Genomic DNA, 19,967 nt, shown 5'->3' with positions numbered 1-19,967 from the left:
CATTTTCATACTACTTTTCTACTAGAACATGTTTACATGCTTTAATGTTCAAAAGACACATGATTTTTCTCAGAACCGCCGGTTTGCCTATAGCTGTATTCACCATCTGTGTGAAACGCTCCAAATCTTCCACACCCTCTGACTTGATGTTTACAAGGTAAATGGCAAATTAATATAATACTAGAGGATTTCTAACGAGATATTTGAGCTTACACATAATGCAAAGAGGATGTGGACTACACTGCAGCAAGAGGAGAAAAAAGGATCAAGTATTAGGCTGGAATACCTTCACTGCACTAAAGCAGGAGTCTTATTTAAATTCATGTTGATCTTAAAAGGGCTCTAAAGAGCAGACAAAAATAATCTCAATTATAGTCTTTTAGAGATGCACTGACCGGGGTCCATGGGTGGGGGGTCGGGGACCCAACTTGGTGGGGCAATAGGTGGTGACACAGGGTCCTGGTGGTCGCTGGATGAAGGGCCAGACTCATGACGGCCGAGACCTGCTGCTCTTAGAGACCTCCGCATCATCTCTCTCAGACGAAGCCTGGTGACGGCACAAAAATAGAACATGGCACTGAAATGACAATCTACAATGTTACCATTACTGGAGAACCGGTTCACTGACATTGGATGCAAAAATGTTCCTTTCCTATAGGGCGCCTTGCGTTCTCCAAATGACACGGTCCAGACCATACAGTTTTTTGTACAGAAAATGCTTGCTCATATATTCTGTGTAGCACACAACAGTAGAACCGGTTATTTACCCTCTGCTGCTGGAGGAGCCGGTCCTATTCCCAGAACTGTTGCTGGAAACCACAGAGATGGCATTGGCAATTGCCTCCACAGCAGAAAGACGTTCTGCAAATGTGTTTCTCTCAGACCTTTCAGCTTCTGAAACGAAACAGCATGGTCACTTAGCATGGAGACGAGAGTCATGGGGAGACAGGCAATTAAACTGACTCCAAACTAGAAGTGTGTGTTGAGAGAAAAGGCGATTTTCTTGTGACAAATGAGACTGTAAACAGGAATTCTATATAAATGTACTTTTCTCATCAGACTCTTCCTGATATAAATTGTCTAAAGCACCAGCTTACCTTCCTCCTCTTTGGTCTCCTTGTTACTAACAGGAAAGCAGACAGAGACGGCAGCATGGAGGATGTTGCGGTTTCCATCACAGCGATGATCCAGAAGTGCTCCGAGGGCCTGGCTGCCCTGATCCAACAGGAAGGCCTGCTCAAGGTTCACCAGGTACTGCCGACATGCCTCATAGTCACAACGCAGCACATGCTGCATCAGTGTTTGTTTCTGTAACGCACAAAGACGATGAGTGAGTACTGATTATCATCATTCATTCGGATATCTTCACGTGAATTAAAAAGCAGTGATTATTTATTTTCCAGACAGATCTATAGGTAGGAACGTGACAGAAAACAAACTAACACTTAACACATCTTGTTCTACCTGGTCGTATACTTGTTTTTAGGTTTACCTCGACAGCCATAATAATAATGGCAGCTTTCTTTTTAATCGTGGAGTTCGAGGGGAGATTGGCCAGAGAGTGCACTCCCATTCCCAGGCTGTTTATAGGTGGCAGGTCCAACCAATCAGGATCTCGAATTCCACCCATGCAGTCTTTGGCCATAGGGTAGATTGTGCCATTTCCATCTCGAAGGATGATGGGAGATTCCTGAAAGAAAAATGTATTCAATATTTTAGATTTGTATAAAGTAGTAGTTTGCAAAACTGCAAAAACAAGTAACCTAATTTGGGAGATTCTCTCACCTGTCCTGCAGTAAAGATGGCCACATTGCGCTCACTCTGGCCCAGGAAGGCCAGGTTGCTGGTGGGGAAGTTATTCTCCTGTTCAGCTTTGCCCGTAGCCAGGTCAAAGATACAGTACCGTACCCAGTTACCAGTTTTCAGCACTGCATGGACTCCTGGAAGATTGAGATATTTAAGGGTTGGAAATACAAATCTGCAGAAATCACTTATATTAAATATATTAAAGTATATTAAAGTATATTAAATATACACTGACATATAAAAACATAGACAAACCTTTGGAGTCAACATTCACGGCCAGAATCTCCGCCTTTTCTGGAATGCAGAGCTTTTTAGGTGTGCGCTGAAAACAATCGGGAACTTTTGGAGTCCCGCCAGTTTTGACCACCTGTCAGGAACAGATTGAAGGACACAAAAAGTAAATAAATATGAATGTCAGGAGAAGAAATAATCACACTAGCTTAGATGCATTCACACTGAACACCAAATATTGAGATGAAGACGAGCAATATTTGATCAATTTATGTGCAAACCTGGAGCTCGTCTATTCTAAGGAGCCGACAGTCCTGCAACAGTGATGATGGGTCAGAGTCAGTGGGGACAGCAGTGCTCTGGTTGCTCATGCTGCTTGATGTTCCTGGAAACCTCACAGCAACATATGCGCCATCCACTTTAAGCACCTAGAACATAGTTGTGAAGTTGTGAAACTGCGATGTCATGACAAACCAGGGACACATGATAGCAGGATCTGAGAGTAGCCAGAGACTCAAAACACTGGCGTTACTCATTATTCCAAGATATTACTACATTTGCGAACGTTCATGTATTGTAGTGCCACATTTCAGATTCACGCACCTTTCCCACAGGAACATTTTTAACGTCCTCCACAAACACCACCTCTCTGAGAGGCCACTGCTCCTCGTTCACCTTCTCTTCCTCTTTAGGAGCCGGGGTAGAACGCCTTCGCTCTGCAAGAAGTAGGGGATACTAACATTTAGTCTTTTGATCACAGTTTATTCAAAAAAGACACTTCAATGGATTGCAAATGGTTTGGCATCATATTCCTGATTAGGGACATACGGTATAAATATAATATGAACAGGTGAAACTGAGTGTGGACTATGGAAAATGAATGATCAACACTGACTGCTAGCTGTATGTTTCATATGATAAGAGGTAAAAAGAGAACCAAAGACACCACAGTATATACAGTGAGCTGGCTGTACTGCCTTCACAGGAAAACAGGAAGGGAAAAAACTTGCTGATAAAAGCCAGTGCACCATCTGTTTCAAAGTCAAAGGACTAATGAAAGCACAAAGTGAGGAAAAAATTGGATCTGTGCCTGGGAGATAGAGAGGAAAGTCAAGACTTGAGTGTTGTTGTGAGAGCTAGAGGTTAAGAGGGAGAGATGGAAAAGCTGACATACTGTAGGGCAGTGAGGCACTGCTAGCAATGGAAGAGGTATCACTGCAGGTAGACGCTGGGGAGGGAGGAGGACCCATCTCAGTCTTCACCAGCTCCGGCTTGCTTTCCGTCCTATGGGTTTATACCAAGACAGGGAGATGAATTTCACTTATTCTCGCATATCTAAATTCTGACTGAGGTCTGTGCCTTTTGTAATGTGGTTAAAAGTGTAATGAAATAAATTCTATTATAAACTATTCACATACATAAATGGACAGCTTTTTGCACATAAAATTAAACCGACTTGATTTCCTGGGTCTTGGTGGTCTTTTCCAAGTTCTTGAGGCTCTCTGGTGAGCGCAGCTGGAACCTGCAACTGTCGTTCATGTTCCAGACAGACTCCAACAGGACGCCCACTTTGGGAATCCCAGCACTGACAGAAAAGGCCACTGCACCGGCATGGTAGAGGGGGTTATTCCTCAAACACACCTAAGGAAGTAAACGGTACATTTATTTTACACTAACTGAAAGGCTCTAGCTCAAACCAGGACTACTCTACTCAGAACAGAAGAGGAACTCAGTCCACCTCCGTCACACAAGATAATAACATTTGCTCAAGCAAACAAAAGTTAAAACAATGAAAATGGTGTCATACCTGTGTTCCCACAGTGATGTTTGGTATCGAGGAGATGCCAGCACTGGACTTAGGCTTTTTGTTCTTGGCTCTGGCCTTTTCAAGCATCTTCTTCCGTTGACTAAAAGGCACAACACCCCTGCAGACAGATGCAAGCAGTGAAGTGTCAAAGCTTTACTGACAGTCATACCTTTCCCCTGACATAACGTTCTCACACGGACATCAATTTGTAACCCTTGCTAAATGTCACATTATAGCACCTAATAAAAACACAGTGACAGAATCTTTCCCCATCAATAACACGACACTTAGAAGGACAACAATGTTATGGTGACATCACAAATAATTAGAATTTCTTTCAATGTAGTTTCATGGGAAAAAACGTTTTATTCTCACCACCAGTAGAGGTTATTCTCCAGCTGTACACACGTGTAGAGCGCACAGCAGTGCAGTGATGCCATACGTTCCCCCTGCAGCTCGGGGAAAGCCTGAGCACTGTGCTCAAGCTTAGAGGCCACTGTGCTCAGTGTATCGTCCACCCAGGTTGCCACCTAGAACACAGATTTGAGTTAATGAAACACTCATTAAATAAATATGGCTGATTAATAACTATAGATGTTTTTAGACAATAACAATCTTATGCTTAGACAACTCATCCTGTGGTTGAGTGCTGTTGCCATGAACAAAGCAGAGCACATGTTCTTATGTGAAGAGGAGCAATCATAATCTACCTTGTTGGTCTCTGTCGCTACAGTGGCTCTGATGCTATTGGCAGACAATAAGGTGATCTTCTCATTGGCCAGGCCGAGGAAGGATACACGCGGGTGACGAACGGAAGGATTCTGATGGAACAAATGACAGAAAGGATTGTGATTGTAGGCCTCCTACAGTTAATACACCACCAGTGCATTCTAGCCATTAAGCAGGTTACATTAACAGATGCATATTTTGTTGTTACATTTATAGTACAGATATTGGTAATTCCATTCACATCGGTTGAATTCTCCACCTGTGCATTCCTGTAGGGTTCAGGTTCGCTCCACTTCCACTGATATAGCTCTCCTTTGGAGCTGACAGCCACCAGCTCTGTGAACATGGCTCCGATGCTCACGAACTTCACACCATCCTAAACATGATAGATCTCAATAAATGTCAGGTAATGCAAAACCTTACAACTTTAATTGTCCAATTAATTGTATGTGCTACGAGTGGACACCAATCGAGTTGTAGGGACATCTCAAGATGATCAAAGGTAAAAGAATAGATCGAAGTTTCACTTGCAATGTCGAAGGTTTGTATGTAAAATAAGCATTAAATCAACAACTGTTTGTGCTCCTCCTACCTTGTCAGGCCACCACTGGAGCTCCTCTCCCAGGGAGACAGGGCTCTGGACCGGGATGCTTTTCTTGTCCAAGCTGGGCTCGCCCTCGCGGCTGGTGGAGCCTCGCTCTGTGTCAAACGAGGCCCCATCCAGCCAACGGCGCTCGCGTAACCTCAACACAGACTCACGCTCACGCAACAGCTCTGAGTCGCGCTCTAAGGGAAGAAGGAGAACTGGTATGCAATAAGGTCACACCAGTGGGATAGAAGTAAGCCACTCTCTGGGAAAGACCCATCAACATAGTTTTAAGAATAGATAGAGAAAGATAGATTCTTTAGAATCACTGTAAGGCAAATCAAAATTGCAGTACTGAAGATTGAGTGAGACTCTAAATTATACTGGTGGGTGAGTCAGTTTGCACGCTCATATGTTAAAATGTGAGGTGGAAGTGGATAGACAGAAAGGAAGCATACATGTTGTCTAAAAGTGGGCTAGGTAGGTTTTTAGAATAGACTGCCTTAAAGGGTCCCTGTTGATACAGGTGGGCCTAGCGGGCCTTTCTCAGAGAGCTCACAGTATGTACTACAGCCATGCAGCATACAACACCAAACATTTATAGCCCGTAACATCAAACACCCATATTACAAGTCAAGCTTAACAGACTGAAGTGAAAATGTCCCCAGCAAACAAGCTAAATCCATTTCACATTCATTTCTGTAAAACCTACACAGGCTCAAGTATACATTTAGCAAAGAGGAACATATTTTCTCCTCTAATAACTAATAGCCAGCGGCAAACAAATGTTTTCTTACAATCCTTCTCAAGAAAAATACTGAAACACTGCCTTGCTTTTCTAGATATTAAAGCTCCATCCCCACAACAAAAGCCATCAACAGTGTTGCCACCAAAGCCTCTCCAACACCCTACCTTCCCTTTACTAGTCAGAAGTGAGTTGTTGAGTTACCTCTGGAGGATCCCAGGCGAGACAGTGAGGAGCGCCTAAAAGAAGGATAGCCAAAGTAGCTGATGTCCTCAGAGAACATAGCATCAGCATCAATAATCACACTGGGATGAGCGGAGTGGATGTCTGCATCCAACAGGGACATCAGGTCCTCTGCATGGGACAAATGCACAAGAGGATGCAAGGTTTATAGAACAAAACAAACCAACACATTTATTATTTTTGGCAAATACGGTCCAGAGACCATTACAATGATCATAAAAAAGCATTTGAATACTGCATTACTTTGCCACACAAGTTTATTTGTATTAAAATATGTTGAACTGCTGCCAAGCCTGAACTCCAATTTTAAAAAGTGATGTAACTCATAGAAATTGATCTCTTCTATATAAGCTATTGTCGGTTCTCTCTCCATTTACAGTTTCTTCTTTTTTGTGACAAACCTCCAGGGAGGTAGGACTCGCTGGCTGTGTCGTCTCCATCATCTCCATCTTCATCATCCCGGCTCAGCAGGTTGTTGACAGCAAGGTTAACATCCAGGTTGGTTCTCTGGAGTTCCCGAATGATCACACTCCTGGACTTCCCCTGAAGGACTACCTGGGCCTGAAGAAGTACAAAACTCACTTATTGATACTCACTTGTGACTGCAGATGAGCAAGTTAGCTGTACAATTTGTTTCATTAGAGAAAGTTGTCAAACTATTTTTTGAGAAGGTCTTACCTGAGTAATGAGTTCTTCTGGGATGACAGAAGCTGGTATGACTGGCTGAGGCTGGCTACCGAGCAGGCCCGAGCCACGATCCCTTCCTGTACGGATCACCCTGGTTTGTCGACGGGAATCACGAGCTGCAGTCGATGACCTGCCTGATGTTCCTCCGCCTCCTCCTCCTCCTCCTCCTCCTCCTCCTCCTCCTCCTCCACTGCTGCCACCTCCGGTTCCACCTCCTCCTGCTCCTCCTCCACTTCCACCTCCTCCACTACCTCCATTTACACCAGAGCTCCAGCGACTCCTGTTACAGAGTGCAAGGCCATAGTCAGACATGACTGCCAAAAACACCATCTGACTAACAGAGCAGACTCAAAAAACGCACACATCTGGGTACGAAGGGAATTCAGCCTTTGTGACAGCAGCGACAGGGCAGCGCAGACTGAGAAGGTTTTGCATCAGCAGCATTAACAGGAAGGAAGAAATTAACTGGTGGCAATTTTCCTAATTTAATCAGGTATTGTAAGAAATAAATGCTTTCAAATAGTATAATGAATACATTACGTACATATTTTGTATATTTCAACTACCATTTTGTTTCAGTTCAACATTAAACTGTAAGGGTGCAAGTTTAGAGGGTTATTCAGCTCAGCTTTAATATGAGGACGCACAACCACTATATTCTGAGGACGAACTCAAATCTTCAGATGTCAACAAAATCATTAAGAAGATGAACATGATGAACATTTTTTTTCGATGTATTCCGTTTAGTGGATTTATCCATTACATTTTACAGCACACTAAAGTTCTCTCTGCAGAATCAAGAACCTCTTTGGGGAATACACCCCTAACCCGCTGCTGCGTCAGGGCTGTGAGCTTTCACAGGACAGTTTGTCTCTGTCAACCCTGCCAGAACTTACCCAAGGGTGTTGCCTGCCAGTCTGCCCAGTGTGTCAGAGCCAGACAGGAACCAGGGAGGATCACTAGTCCTGCCTGGCCTGGAGCTCCTTCCTGTCCCTGAACCACTGCTCAACTTTGAACTGGAAACAAAAGATGGGAGATCAGTTACAAACCTACAGAAGTCCCACACAGGACCAAAATACTTTATATTATTGCCTAGGTTAACAGAAACTAAATTTACCCAAGGTTTGTTAAATTAGCCCTTGGTTCAGGATTAAATTTATTTAAATATTATACTGTGAAACAGGAGGGGGTATTTTGGAGACTAGCATGGCAACACCCTTGGGAATCAGAATTGGCTGCAACTCGTTCCTCGTTCAAGACTTTCCTTTTTTTAAAGTTCTTGGGGTTTTGGGCCTGCGATCCTATTTTAAGATTTCTTACAATGGAATGCCTTCCGAGTTTAACCAAAAGTAGTTCTTCCCTGTTCTTAACCTATGTGTTCTAAATATATGTATAATTGGTATAAATGCAGTTTTTCTGTGGAATTGGAACTAAATGACAAATTTGCAAACATTTCATAGAACAGGGACTACAGTGACACTGAATTTAGATACTTTCCAACTAAAAATACAATCACATTTTACCATGTTGTAATAGGGGGCAATGGGAAATAGACATGGATTCAAATTATTCAAATGCAATACAAAGACACAGCAAACTCACACAGGCAACAAGATGACATAATCTGCATAACTTTTGATGCAATTCAAAAACACATAGGGTATTAGACCTCGTTCAGAGAGCTGGCAATCTTGCCAAAGACAACCGGCCACGCTTTTTTCCATAGGCCTCCCAGCAGCCCACAATGGTGCAGACTAAAAAGCTATTACAATGTGAAACCATCTCATCTTCTTTTGCAAGTCTGTGGCAGGGAACAAAACATGTGTTCTGCACAAACGTTTGGAGCAGGGAAGCCTTTTACAGCCTGATTCACATGAATATTTAGCAGCTAGAGGGGTCTTGAAAGCTCTGAAATCACTGTTGGACGTTGTTCTGTTGGCAGGATATCTATATCTATCATTAAGACATTCACCAAAAATACATACTCATAGCAAACACATAACAGAGCAGCTAATAAAAAATATATTTTTATTAAATGGAACACACTTGCACAGCCATAAAGGCAACTGGCTTTCAGAAAGTTACAAACAATTGTGCTATTGGCCATTTGGTGTAAAATTAGAATAAAAAGGCAGAAGTAGGCCTAGACATTTTCACGTCCCTGGAATGTATTCAACTTTTGGGAAGAATGCTCTAAAAAGCAGATCTGTAGTGAGAATCATTTTATATACATCATGGTTATATCAAGCACAACACGAAAGCATCCCCTCAGGACCTTTGGGAATAGACCTGGGATGTTATCAGATATATGTCATATTCCATATAGATTGAAATCTTTGTAGCAAAGAGCCAGAGTATTGTTCTACATGTGGAATCCAACTGCTTCATACTTAGCCAAAAGGGGCCAAATTCAAAATCACAGCAACCACCATCAGTAAGTCTGAGCATGTTTCAGTGCATCATACACTAGACATCTCCACAAGCAATCCATTTTCCAACTCAGTGCCAAAGCTAAAACAGTTTCCAGGACAGATCCCATCATAAAGAAGTCTCTCACCCATCGCTGCCATCCGGTTTGCTGAGCTCCAGGCGATCCGGCTGGACAGCAAAGCTGATTCTGCACACGCGTCCATCCTAAAGAGATGCATTCATGGGTTTTAGGGTCACACCTTACAAATTAAAACTCTTGAAGTAGGAAAATAGTATTGTAATGTTGAGTGCAATTTATCAAATTGGCAGGAATAAAATCTCATAAAGCCAAACACGCAACAACCTTTTGCCTTTCACATCTATATGGTAGTCTGAGTCTATAAGCAAATAATCGCTATGCATATCAGTTTATTTATTCCAAAGTGCCGTATACTGGAAGATATAAATCATGTTCTAACCAAACCAACACTGCATCATTAGATTAGACACACTACTGTGTGGGATGTTTATTAATGCACAATTACATTGCAAAGAATTAAGACGCAGCATTTAACTCCACACTCATAATGAACACACTTCCACCTGCATGCCCCAGCTCAAACAAACAAAATGAGGTCAATTACTACATGGTGCCTCTTTTGCCCAGTTCAAACTTAATTGGGAAACAGGCGAATCTGCGAGCTCATGTTTTATATGCTCTGGCAGAAGTGTCTGGTTCCCCTGCACTTTGGTAAGATTTCTAGAAACTTGAGATCTGAAGGGCCAATCACAACCATTTATCCAATATGGATTGTGTTTGAGACAGACTGTAAAGAACGCTGTTGAGGCTTTTTCAAAACAACCAAGATGGCTGCAGCTGAAGTGGAACTTTCTGATAAAGCTGCTATACGTCAGTATTTAACTATCTGTACAGTAGATCTTTTTGCGGGGGGGCCTCCACGCTCCGTGCATTTTGAGCTCCGTGCATTTTGAGCTCCGTGCGACGGGGACGGTTACTGTCAGAGCTCCGTGCTGTCCAAAAGTCAGGGGCATCTAGGAGCGCGATTAATCTGCGTTAATATTTTTAACGCGTTATTTTTTTTCTGTGATTAATTGAACGAAATTACCGCGTTAATTCGAAAGCCCTACTCATAATCTACCAGCTCATAATCTACCAGCTCATCTCTACACGAAACATGTGGCATAGTGACGGAGAAATGCGAACAGACGTTTGTTCGTTGATAACGGCCCATGGAAATCGAAAATAAAATGAGATGTTCGAGACTAATTCACATTTGCGATTAGGTCTGCCGATTTCAGGCTAAATTGGGGTGGTGTTCTAAATATAAATATTGCATCCAATCTATTAAATCCCGTCCACAATTTCTGCACAACCACAGTAAAACAGAAACAAATTACATCGTGTTTTATAGCAAAGTCAGAGGTCATCCAATAATAGTGACCCAGTTTAATTTGAAATCTTTGTGTTATACAGAACTGAACTGTTTTGGTGGGTAATAAATAAACATATACTCTCAAATCACTAAGAGTTGTATTAATGCTAATGATGTAATGTCTCATAGCATTACCTCAAGCAGAAATCCAGCATGGTTTGGACCAACAACACACTGTTTTAGGGTAGCCTGCTCCAGCAGACTAAGGTGTGGATGACTGACCAATTGGAAAAGAGAAAAAAACAAAACACAAATGAGACAATATACAGGTTGATTAAATAAATAATCAAATTAAACAAAGCAGCCTAAAATTAAAATGTTGACACAAACGTACCTGTTATAGCTGTATTTGTTGAGTTTCTCTGAGACTTCCCGGAGCCTGACAAGATAAAGATTAAATGAATGCAAGTAAAAACCCATTTAAGAACCATTGCAGATTAAGTTATGCGATTCAGAAATGAAGTGCCGTAAAATACTTTAACACTTTAAAGTGGTGATTTCACTTTATTTATTTTCACTATTTTTACCCTTACACAGACCATTTAGGTGCATTTCAAATGGCTTCAACTCATGTGCATCTTTTCAATGCATCTAATAAAGCATAGTAATCCCAGGACATGTTGTGTACATTACCTATACATATTTTGGGAAACAATTGTTCAACACATATGAGGCACATTAGGAGTATAGCATCTGTCAAACATGACAACTTTAACAAATCAACACTGGGTATTAATGTTTCCATTGGTGACAAGATGGCAATGGCTTTAAAAAGGTTGCAGCAATGACTGAGTGTGAGACTCGAATTGGATCATGTCAGTATAGAGATTCAACAGAGTAGCAAACTGTACAAAAGTATTTAGTTTTAGTCATCGGTTATAAAAATTCCAATTTTCTGAGAAAGGTTTTTTCACTGTTTGGAATGTGAAATGCTTCAAAAGTTGCAGTTTCCATGAGCCTCGTGTCTATTGCTATGGAGTAGATGGCAGCAGAGAGGCAAGGCAGAGTTGTTGCAGATTTTAAACACTTTGTCATTGCATTAAGGATCAAGTTACTGCATTAGTCCACAAATAATTAGGAGTGTACTAGTGTCGATACACTTGAGTATCGTAATATTGTGTTTTGTGATACTGCATTGATTCTCAAAAACATTGCATCGATTTGTCAATAATAGTTCATATGCAAAGATTTGTGGCAGTGGCCCAGTTTGCACAAAAAGGAGCGCTATGATGATGGATTACTCAGATGTTATGCATATGGTGCTGTGTTCTTTATACTGTGACAGTTTTCCTAAAATTAAAAATAGATTATATAATCATTTTAAAATTGCAATATATCGCCTTGCTTATAGTTGAAAATATATTGATTCCTAACCCCTGTATCATGATGCAGGTTGTATCGCCAGATTCTTAAAAATATATAGCCCTAATAATAATAATAATCCAGAAATTACTAATACACACATTTCTAGAATAACAGAATTTTAAACTCAGTCATTGGATGTTTCTTACTACAAGCTTACTTGTATTTTTATTAATTAAACAATTAGTTTTGGGGGTTGTGTTTTTCAAGAAGATTTTTAGACTAATAAATCGATCAATAGTGCTTCATGTCCATGGAAGTATTTCATCCAGAATATTAATAGGACTTTTACTTTTGACACCTAAACTGTCTCTTCCCACATCACTACAAGCAAAGCAAGTGTCAAGCCTGCCATTCCAACATAATGTCTGAATTAGCAATGAATATTGTACTGAAAACTATACATTCTAGGATTGCTGGGATTTTTTTTTTTAGCATAATCTGCTCTATCACTTTTTAAAAACAGCCTGCCTCATTCATTTGCCTGTTGTTGGCTTTTGCAGTTTATTGTCCAATTATTTTTATAGTTTGCTCCCCATATTTCCATTTATTTACTTACTACACTCGCATCCAATACAGACAGATAATCTCAGTCTTGTTTATCCGATCATGCTTAACCACACATGGAGTCTGAAAGGTAATGTATCCTTATACTTGTCTAGTGTTTTCTTAAGAAAAATACATCAACTTCTCCACCTACTTGGCCTATGCTGTCATCTTGAATAAATAGTTCTGCAACTCTTTCTTCTACACTTGATCATTACACACGGTTAAAGAAGTACTAGGGCAGCTGTTGTGATGAATGACCCAACTTAAAAGAAAGGACATCAACACAGGCCAATTGTCATTTTTGGATGGAAGGCAAGAAGAAGAAAACTCAGGAATGGTAAATGTAAATGCGGGGCAGTTCCAGATCATGTATACCATTTAAACACAAATGGTGAAGGTAGAAATCTCCTCACAACATAGAAGCACAGGAGAATGCTATTTTCCACTGTGCTAAACTAATGTATCTAAGCAGACCTCATTTAGGTCAAGCAAACCACTAGCATTTAATTGGGGAAATCTGACCGGATGTTCATGCCAGGCAAGCGCTTCAAACGAGCCATTCTGGACCAAGCCTTTTTACTTCAGATAGAGGCACTTATCTGCTTTGACAACTGCAAGTTCCTTCATGGGGAAAAGCGAGGAGGGGGCCTCCCAGCAGCACATGGTGACTGTAGCATGCAATGGCATGCATGCCTGGGGATGAAACAGCCATGACCTCTTTAATGGAACCAATGGTCCAGACCACCAAGATATTTGAGTAGCTTTTCAATAACCAGCTGACCAGTAGAATACCTGAGCTTGCCTTGTCAGTCAGACCAAAGCTGGTTCCCCAGAGTTAGATAGTACACCAACCTTGCAAAAGAATTCAAATACTCTGAGCCTTTTCCCAGTTCTTAATCTCAAGGTCATTCTAAAAACACTTCTCAACCACTTTGTCTTTAAGTAGAACAGCTCATTAATCAGTTCAATCTCAATGGATGATATAAATAGGTTTATCATAAATCACATGTTCTGCCAAAATACAGGTCGCACACAATGTCCTGGACCTTTCTTCCAACTACTACTCTCTTATTATCACTTCAGTTTCTACATTTACCAAAGAAGCCCCATTAAATGCAATGTGATGCATGCCAGCTGCATGTCACTACTAACAATATTGTGTGCAATTGAATTAACCGTTTGAGTATACTATAGGCATTTGTGGAACAGTGAAATGAAAGAAAAGTCAGTGTATGATCACATTAACCCTAAATAATCCAGCATCGATCATAGAACACTTTATAAACCTTATCTTGTCCCCTTACTAAAGTAGATAACAGGATTAATGTGAATGTAATGTTGCTAACTATGCTTCGCTGCATATTTTAGATATTTATCTCGGTGCGCAATGTTAAAACATAAACATGGGATCATTACTTCCTACGATGTTAGCAAGTAAATTGTGCCATTAAACTTTAAAAGTCATCGTGACACAAAAGACGTTGGAACACAAATATTTGGCTTTGTCAAGAGCGTGGTAGCGAATTAGCTTACTAGCATTAGCAGCTAGCTATCAGTTAGCTGACGTTAGCTACTTCATTGATCATGATAATCAACGAGACGCCCACAAAACAAACACTGACACATGTCAAAAGAGTGGATCTATAATTTATACACGAGAACTCGTATATTTTCAACAACATTGTGTTTTACGATCCTTATTTCCCTCTCTTTTCCCCCCATCCCCCAACCCGCATTGTCTATCTCAACTTTGACTGCGAGCCAATCCTTCCAGAGAATCAAGGAAACAGCCTGCTAGTGTTAGCTGCTCGTACGACAGCCAGTTAACAGGCTAGCATCTAGCTAGCACTGGACCGACTGTTTAGGTAGCAGCAGGCTAACGAGGATTGTTCAAGATGCCGGGCCTTGTTCCAACCCTGGGGGGTCATTTAAATTATTTAAACCCGACTGAATACGCATGGCAATGTCAACATTGTTCATAAATACAATCTCGAATACTATATAGCATACTCCGCACGTTAATATTGATTTAAATTCTTCTTCTTCCACGGGCCGCAACAAAATACCTGTCATTGAGCTGATCCTCAGTCCCGGGCAACGGGTGAACCACGAAGTGTATAGATGTCATGGGGTCAATCCAAAATCACACACAGGCGTGTGAAAGACGTGGAAATGGTTATTCTTTCGATTACTGTATATATGTGGATTCATAGGAATCGTTTAATGGCGAAAAACCTCGAGTTTAGATCCCAGCCTCCTCACCCACATGCCGCCATCTTAACTCTACCAAGCTTCTTCTCTGTGTGTTGATTAGTGCACATGCAACCTCTCCGCTGGTTGGACCCCGAGCACAAACAGGAAATGTGTTAAATTGGACGGGATTGGCCTCAAGAAGAAAGGCAAGACCACTGAAATAATAAATACTACACTTTCACACTCCAAAGTCTTTGTTCTCATCCAGTTCACCCAATGTATCTGTGTTTAATTGCATTTTTTAGCACCTGCAGTCATTTTTAGGTCCATTACTGAACTAAAAAGGCCAAAGAAAGGCTTTTGCATTGCTAGGGTACCTCTTTACAAGCTAAGACAATTGGATATTAAATACAAGAGTTATCATTTAGGCTTTTCAAGACAAGAGAAAAACGGGAATAATTGTGCTTTTGTGCAGTAACAAACCAGAGCAGTGAATAATTCCAAGAAGAACAATCAGGTTCAATATAGTTAGCAGCCTAATAAGATATGGTGATGGTTTTTGCTAAAAGGAGTATAAAATAACCACCATTTTGACCAGCCAAGGCTTTATATTATGTCACCAAATCTAAAGGGAACAACGTGGTTATACTTGGCATATTGTCAGCATTACTCTGGGAATGGAAAAAAAAGATCATGTGGGACGCTCAATTTAATGCTGCTATTCTTACAGTAGAATTATATTAAAGCTGAACCAACTCAGATCTGAACATGAGAGATCTGGAAGTCTCTTCAAGCTGGGCTCCCTCCCATTAAAAACTTTGTTGGTGTATAATGTCCATCACATCATCTAAATGCTATGAAGTCCCGGATATGATTTTAGCAGCAGTGCTGCAAGCTTTCTCCTTGGGTTCAGAAATAAGAAAATGTAGGCTCAAGGTTAACCTTGTGTAAAACTGACAAAAGAAGAGCCTACTTTGAGCGGGGCTTGATGTAAGAGGGGGAACTGGCCTCTAGATAAGGCAGATTTTAGGGAGAGGGGGAGGGGGGGGCATGAAATCATTACAAGGTTACAAAGTTTGTTGATTGTCATTCTATACAACACAGGGTTGTACAACGCAATGTGAGTTATAGTCCCTTTATGACAGGAGTTCTGAATTGTTTTTCAGCCAAGGAACTCTTTTAAGATAGAGAATATACAACACAAGAATCAGAATCAGAATCAGAAACAGAATTTGGTTTATTGCCAAGCAGGTTTTCACATAAAACTAAGAGCAAATACAGAATAATAGAAAATATAGAAAAAAGAATGTACAGAATGTAATGAACAATATGTACAGCATATCTTAATTAAATTAGGATTAAAAGTGTTGTAGTAGCAGAAATGTGCAAAATACTCAGATGAATGTGCAAAGGATCAAAGGATGATATGCAATTCTTCAAATTAACTCATAATCCAGAATGAGTTTTGTATTTCTTGCACAAAAAATACATGTCTTTTTTAGTACAAAAATGGTTACTTTGTTAAACCAATAATAAAGCAGAGCATAGTAGACTGAACATTTGAATGTAAATCAAAATTATATGTAGCTCATTTCTGGTTGTTTTTTATCTACAGCCTAAACCAAATAAGCTTTTGTCTTTTCACACCAGCAGATGGCAGGGTTTACCTTTCACAATGAGATCCAAATCAGTCCCAAAAAAAAAAATGCTAAAGCAGAGTAGCCTTTGTCCCTTTCCTGCACTGCTCCTCAACGTGGTTCTGTGCACATGGATATTATATATATATATATATATATATATATATATATATATATATATATATATATATATATATATATATATATATATATATATATATATATATATATATATATATATATATATATATATATATATATATATATGTCCATGTGCACAGAACCATGTTGAGGAGCAGTGCAGGAAAGGGACATATATGTATGTATGTATGTATGTATGTATGTATGTATGTATGTATGTATGTATGTATGTATATATATATATATATATATATATATATATATATATATACACAGACATTGGTATATAATGTCTGTATGTATGTAGCTCCATACCTCAACAACTATCCAGGATGGCCATTTGTCAAATATTTCTGTATTGAAATAAGTTATTAGAGAAATGCCCTGAACAACTGGAAGTGAAACTGAGAGGTTTCTTACCAAAGGAGATGTCAAGATCATATGAAATGAAGCATGACATAGAAAGAACATTTTGACTGCCCCGGGTCAGGTTCCTCATTGATTTGTCATCTGCAGTTCCCGCTTAGCCAAAGCAAAGAGAAGTGTTCATATTCTATATCTATGAACTTCTCTTTTATCCAGTCTGGCCTGCAGTTCACATAATCAACACAATGTCACATGACCTGTATGACATTAATAGATTTGTATTGAATAATGTTTTTATATTTTTTTATTTACTTACGCAATAAGTGGTGGTCTAGACGGTCTAGATGGTCTAGTGGTCTGGCTTACAAATAGAACACTGGAAGGTTGTGAGTTCAATACCAGAGCTGCCACCATTGAGCCCCTGAGCAAGGCACTTAACCCTGAGTTGCTCCAGGGAGACTGTCCCTGTAGTTAGTTCACTGTAAGTCGCTCTGGATAAGAGGGTCTGCTAAATGACCTGTAATGTAATACAGTGTTATTATGCATTGTCATTGTTGTGAGCTGTGTTCTTAGGGTATTTAATGACATCAATGACAGGTTAAGTTGAATTAACAGGCAATACAGCAGACATCAGTATTGGGAATGAACCTGTTTTTTCATTTCATTGACCTTACCTTCTGCTACAAATGTCACATGTCATGTAACCAGCAGAGACACATTTTTGGATTTTGCTCCTCTTTTTTGTTTACTGAGTTCAACACAGAGGCTAATGAAACCAGTTCCACTGCCCTGCAAGAACCCTGTAACGGTTTTCAAGAGTGAAGTCAAACTAAATCCCAGAAATCCCCCAATCTATTTTTAGCTAGTTGTGCAATGGGTTATCAAATGACCTCTGGTGTTGTTAAATATGGGTACAAAGAGTCACATATCATTAGAGTGAGGTTAGTAGGTTTGCAGCTTTAGAAAATGGAAAAAATGGATCAACAAAAAGACATAATAGATAAATAAGATGATTTGCTGAAGTGTTGGTGAGCAGCTATGATATTTGAAACCATCACCACTGATAACTTATTGAGCCATCTTCCACTCAGATCAGTGGACCAGCACTAGCTCCTGTCAGTCAGGACACAACCAGCAGTATAAATTATACCCAGTGAGGTAAGACGATCACTGGCTGGAGAGTAAAGACTTTTAAATAACTCCTCTTACTGCTGCCTGTGACATATCTTTACAGGTCCAGGGCAGACCATGAGGGGGTAACTCTGCCTGTTAACACAGTCAGGTCAGTCCAGGCCTCAGGCACAGCCCCTCTGCTCCAGTCACAGATGCTGCACAGCCTAAAGGGCATAATGCTGGTCTGTGATGAGATGTTCCTGGTTGCTGTCTTCTAACAGGCCTTTACTTTTTGGTGAGAGACAAAAGTCCATTTCTGTTAGAGCAAAAGAGAACAGTGTGTCCTTGTTGGCCTAGTTTCACTTGGCATTCAACACTGCTTGAAAATTGGCTGATATTGTAGGAAGCCATAATGTCTGGGGCAATGCTGCCACTACATTCTAACAAAATCCATTTGTCCATCGCCCAATACCATGAGGATGTTGTAAAGTTCTGCTCAAAAGAACATGGCTATTGTAACTAGTTAACACCGGCCAAGAATCTGGGTCTCCATTGCGTCAAGCTTTAAAACTAGGGCAACCTGACTGGCCAAAGACCAGGAACAGACACAGGACCCGTGAAAAATGTTCTCTTTTGTGCCATGAGTGCTCATTCTGCAATGTTAGGAGCTTTATAATCCTGTCCACATAAAAAAAAAAAGCCTGAACCACGCTAGACCACAACCATTATTGCAGATGTCACTTCATACTCTTGTTTTGCATAACACATTATCTATAAGAGACATTCGATATGAAGTATTATATGTTTAAGTTTAAAGCTGCACAAATAAATATTTTTATAATATCACGTGAAAGGCGTTGCTAGCAAACCCACAGGAACGAATCACCCAACTCCAAAGTTGTTGGATAGAGCATTTTTGTCACAGCCACGCCTCCTGTCATTCCTTGTGTTTTCTCTGGGTCGCCTGCTTGTTTCTCTCTCTGTGTATGTGTCTGTGTTGTGGGCGTGTCGCCCCACTCACTCTCCCTTGATTGCAGTTCAGTCAACTCACCTGCTCCAAGCCTCACTCCTGCCATCCATTAACTCATCAACCCAGCAGTATATCAACCCCAGTCTTCAGCCACTCATTGCTAGATCGTCTACTCAGCTACAGTGGTCGTTTGTGTCTCTGGCTGCTTGAATTGTGGATTCAAGTACATTTGCTTGTGTGTTTTTTTGTATTAACTCTTACTGGTCTTTGTGCTACAGGATCCCTGGCTTCCTGTCCACCTGCCTACCTGCTACCCACTTCACCCTCTGCCTCCACGAGCCGGATGTTCTCTGTCCTCTGTCCCCTTTCCCTGGAAACCCCTTCAATAAACCTCCCACCTATTGCTCCAAGTTTGTGTTCTGCGTTTGGGTCCTTCCCTTGTTGCACATGTGACAATTTTAGATCTTTTGGTTTAGATTTGTCAGGTCACTAGCAACATGACTCCAAATAAAAGCTAATGTTTTAGCTTGTTCTGCTGTCCCCAAGTGATCAAACAAAATGAATGAATTAAGTCTGAGTTCTTGGTGAAGTCTTGTCTTCCATCAAGCCAAAGCCATTTGACATTTTAATGAGTCCCATCATTAAAGTATGTCAGTAAAAGGATCACTCCAGCCACTTAGTGTTGCACTTACCAAGAAAAGTATATTCCACCACTGTTTGCAATTATCAATGCCATGTGCAATATTCACTCTTGCAATTTTTTATCAACGACTCTGTACTTATACTATTGTTACTGTATTCTATTTAAGTGTGTACTCGCCACTTTACTTTCTTGTTCTTTTGCTGTAACAAGGTAAATTTCCCCGTCGTGGGACTAATAAAGGATTTCTGAGTCTGATTCTGACTTCCGTGAGGTTCATGAAAGTTAATTGTCTTGTT

The 19,967-nt window shown here is 40.5% G+C and overlaps 1 protein-coding gene across 1 annotated transcript in view; it reads right to left on the bottom strand.

Moving 5' to 3' along the window:
- Window positions 1-14,924, bottom strand: part of ubr5 (ubiquitin protein ligase E3 component n-recognin 5) — a 30,931-nt gene extending 16,007 nt beyond the window's left edge. The window contains 23 exon segments of the mRNA XM_029451128.1: window positions 396-547; window positions 768-894; window positions 1,098-1,308; window positions 1,493-1,690; window positions 1,786-1,940; window positions 2,062-2,173; window positions 2,319-2,465; window positions 2,641-2,753; window positions 3,212-3,321; window positions 3,494-3,678; window positions 3,845-3,962; window positions 4,220-4,374; window positions 4,555-4,665; window positions 4,833-4,949; window positions 5,166-5,377; window positions 6,109-6,258; window positions 6,549-6,708; window positions 6,826-7,114; window positions 7,731-7,850; window positions 9,392-9,468; window positions 10,833-10,914; window positions 11,032-11,076; window positions 14,675-14,924. Of these exon segments, the coding sequence (XP_029306988.1) occupies window positions 396-547; window positions 768-894; window positions 1,098-1,308; window positions 1,493-1,690; window positions 1,786-1,940; window positions 2,062-2,173; window positions 2,319-2,465; window positions 2,641-2,753; window positions 3,212-3,321; window positions 3,494-3,678; window positions 3,845-3,962; window positions 4,220-4,374; window positions 4,555-4,665; window positions 4,833-4,949; window positions 5,166-5,377; window positions 6,109-6,258; window positions 6,549-6,708; window positions 6,826-7,114; window positions 7,731-7,850; window positions 9,392-9,468; window positions 10,833-10,914; window positions 11,032-11,076; window positions 14,675-14,736 (3,208 nt within the window). The 5' untranslated portion in view covers window positions 14,737-14,924.
- Window positions 14,925-19,967: the final 5,043 nt, after the last annotated feature.

The sequence above is a fragment of the Cottoperca gobio genome, chromosome 16 (assembly GCF_900634415.1).
Source record: "Cottoperca gobio chromosome 16, fCotGob3.1, whole genome shotgun sequence".
Lineage (NCBI taxonomy): Eukaryota > Metazoa > Chordata > Actinopteri > Perciformes > Bovichtidae > Cottoperca > Cottoperca gobio.
The sequence above is the reverse complement of the archived record's forward strand: the minus strand, read 5'-3'. Positions and strand labels throughout refer to the sequence as shown.